At 54.3% G+C, this 648-nt stretch overlaps 1 protein-coding gene across 1 annotated transcript; it reads right to left on the bottom strand.

The window, feature by feature from the left end:
- Window positions 1-380, bottom strand: PG986_002992 (uncharacterized protein; the record flags this gene model as incomplete). The annotated part of the gene is made up of 2 exons (XM_066839214.1): window positions 1-202; window positions 298-380. The coding sequence occupies 2 exons, from the start codon at window positions 378-380 to the stop codon at window positions 1-3; spliced, it is 285 nt and encodes a 94-aa protein (XP_066704278.1).
- Between the last annotated feature and the right edge of the window lie 268 nt (window positions 381-648).

The raw sequence follows: 648 nt of genomic DNA, 5'->3' as shown, positions 1-648 counted from the left end.
CTATTCCCCAATGACGTAGGTGCAGCCATCTGCGCCCATCCAGACCTCATGCACGCGCCCAGCCTCGACATCAATTCGGTCGCCGACTGAGAACGTCTTCTTCTCGGGCTGCGCATCGTTAGGGTATGTGATGGTCAGCTGGCCCTTCAATACTAGGTGCGTGGTCAGGCCGCTGTGAGAATGCGGGCTATAATGCGCGTTGCTGGGCTCCCATGCTTCATGTCAGCCTCCGTTCATTCACTCAAGGCGTCGCGACAGGTAGGTAACCTATCCGGCCGGCAACGATTGTTTACGTACGGCCCATCGGTCCAGGTGAAGACGTGCGGGAAGCCCCATGAGCGGACCTCTGCTTCGTACTCCTTGCGAGATTTGGACTGCATTGCGAATATGCTTTTCCGTACACCACGATTATGTAGTCTGATTGATGATCTTTTCTCTTATCTGGAAGGGAAATCTTCGAGGGGCAGAAGAAGTGGTGATTTGGCATTTGATAGCTTCGGTGGCGTGGCTGTGAAGCAGCCTGCAGACGGCCTTATGTCAGTGCCTCCACTGCTGACGTCTGCATAAACGGAGAATGCACACGCAACACAAATACACACAACAACCACAACTCGTAAAGGCTGGCAGGCTGGCAGGCTGGTGATGTCT

This window comes from Apiospora aurea (assembly GCF_038362705.1).
Source record: "Apiospora aurea strain CBS 24483 chromosome Unknown utg000002l_segment0_segment0, whole genome shotgun sequence".
Taxonomy (NCBI): Eukaryota; Fungi; Ascomycota; class Sordariomycetes; order Amphisphaeriales; family Apiosporaceae; genus Apiospora; species Apiospora aurea.
Note: the sequence above shows the minus strand (reverse complement) of the source record. Positions and strands in the feature narration are given on the sequence as shown.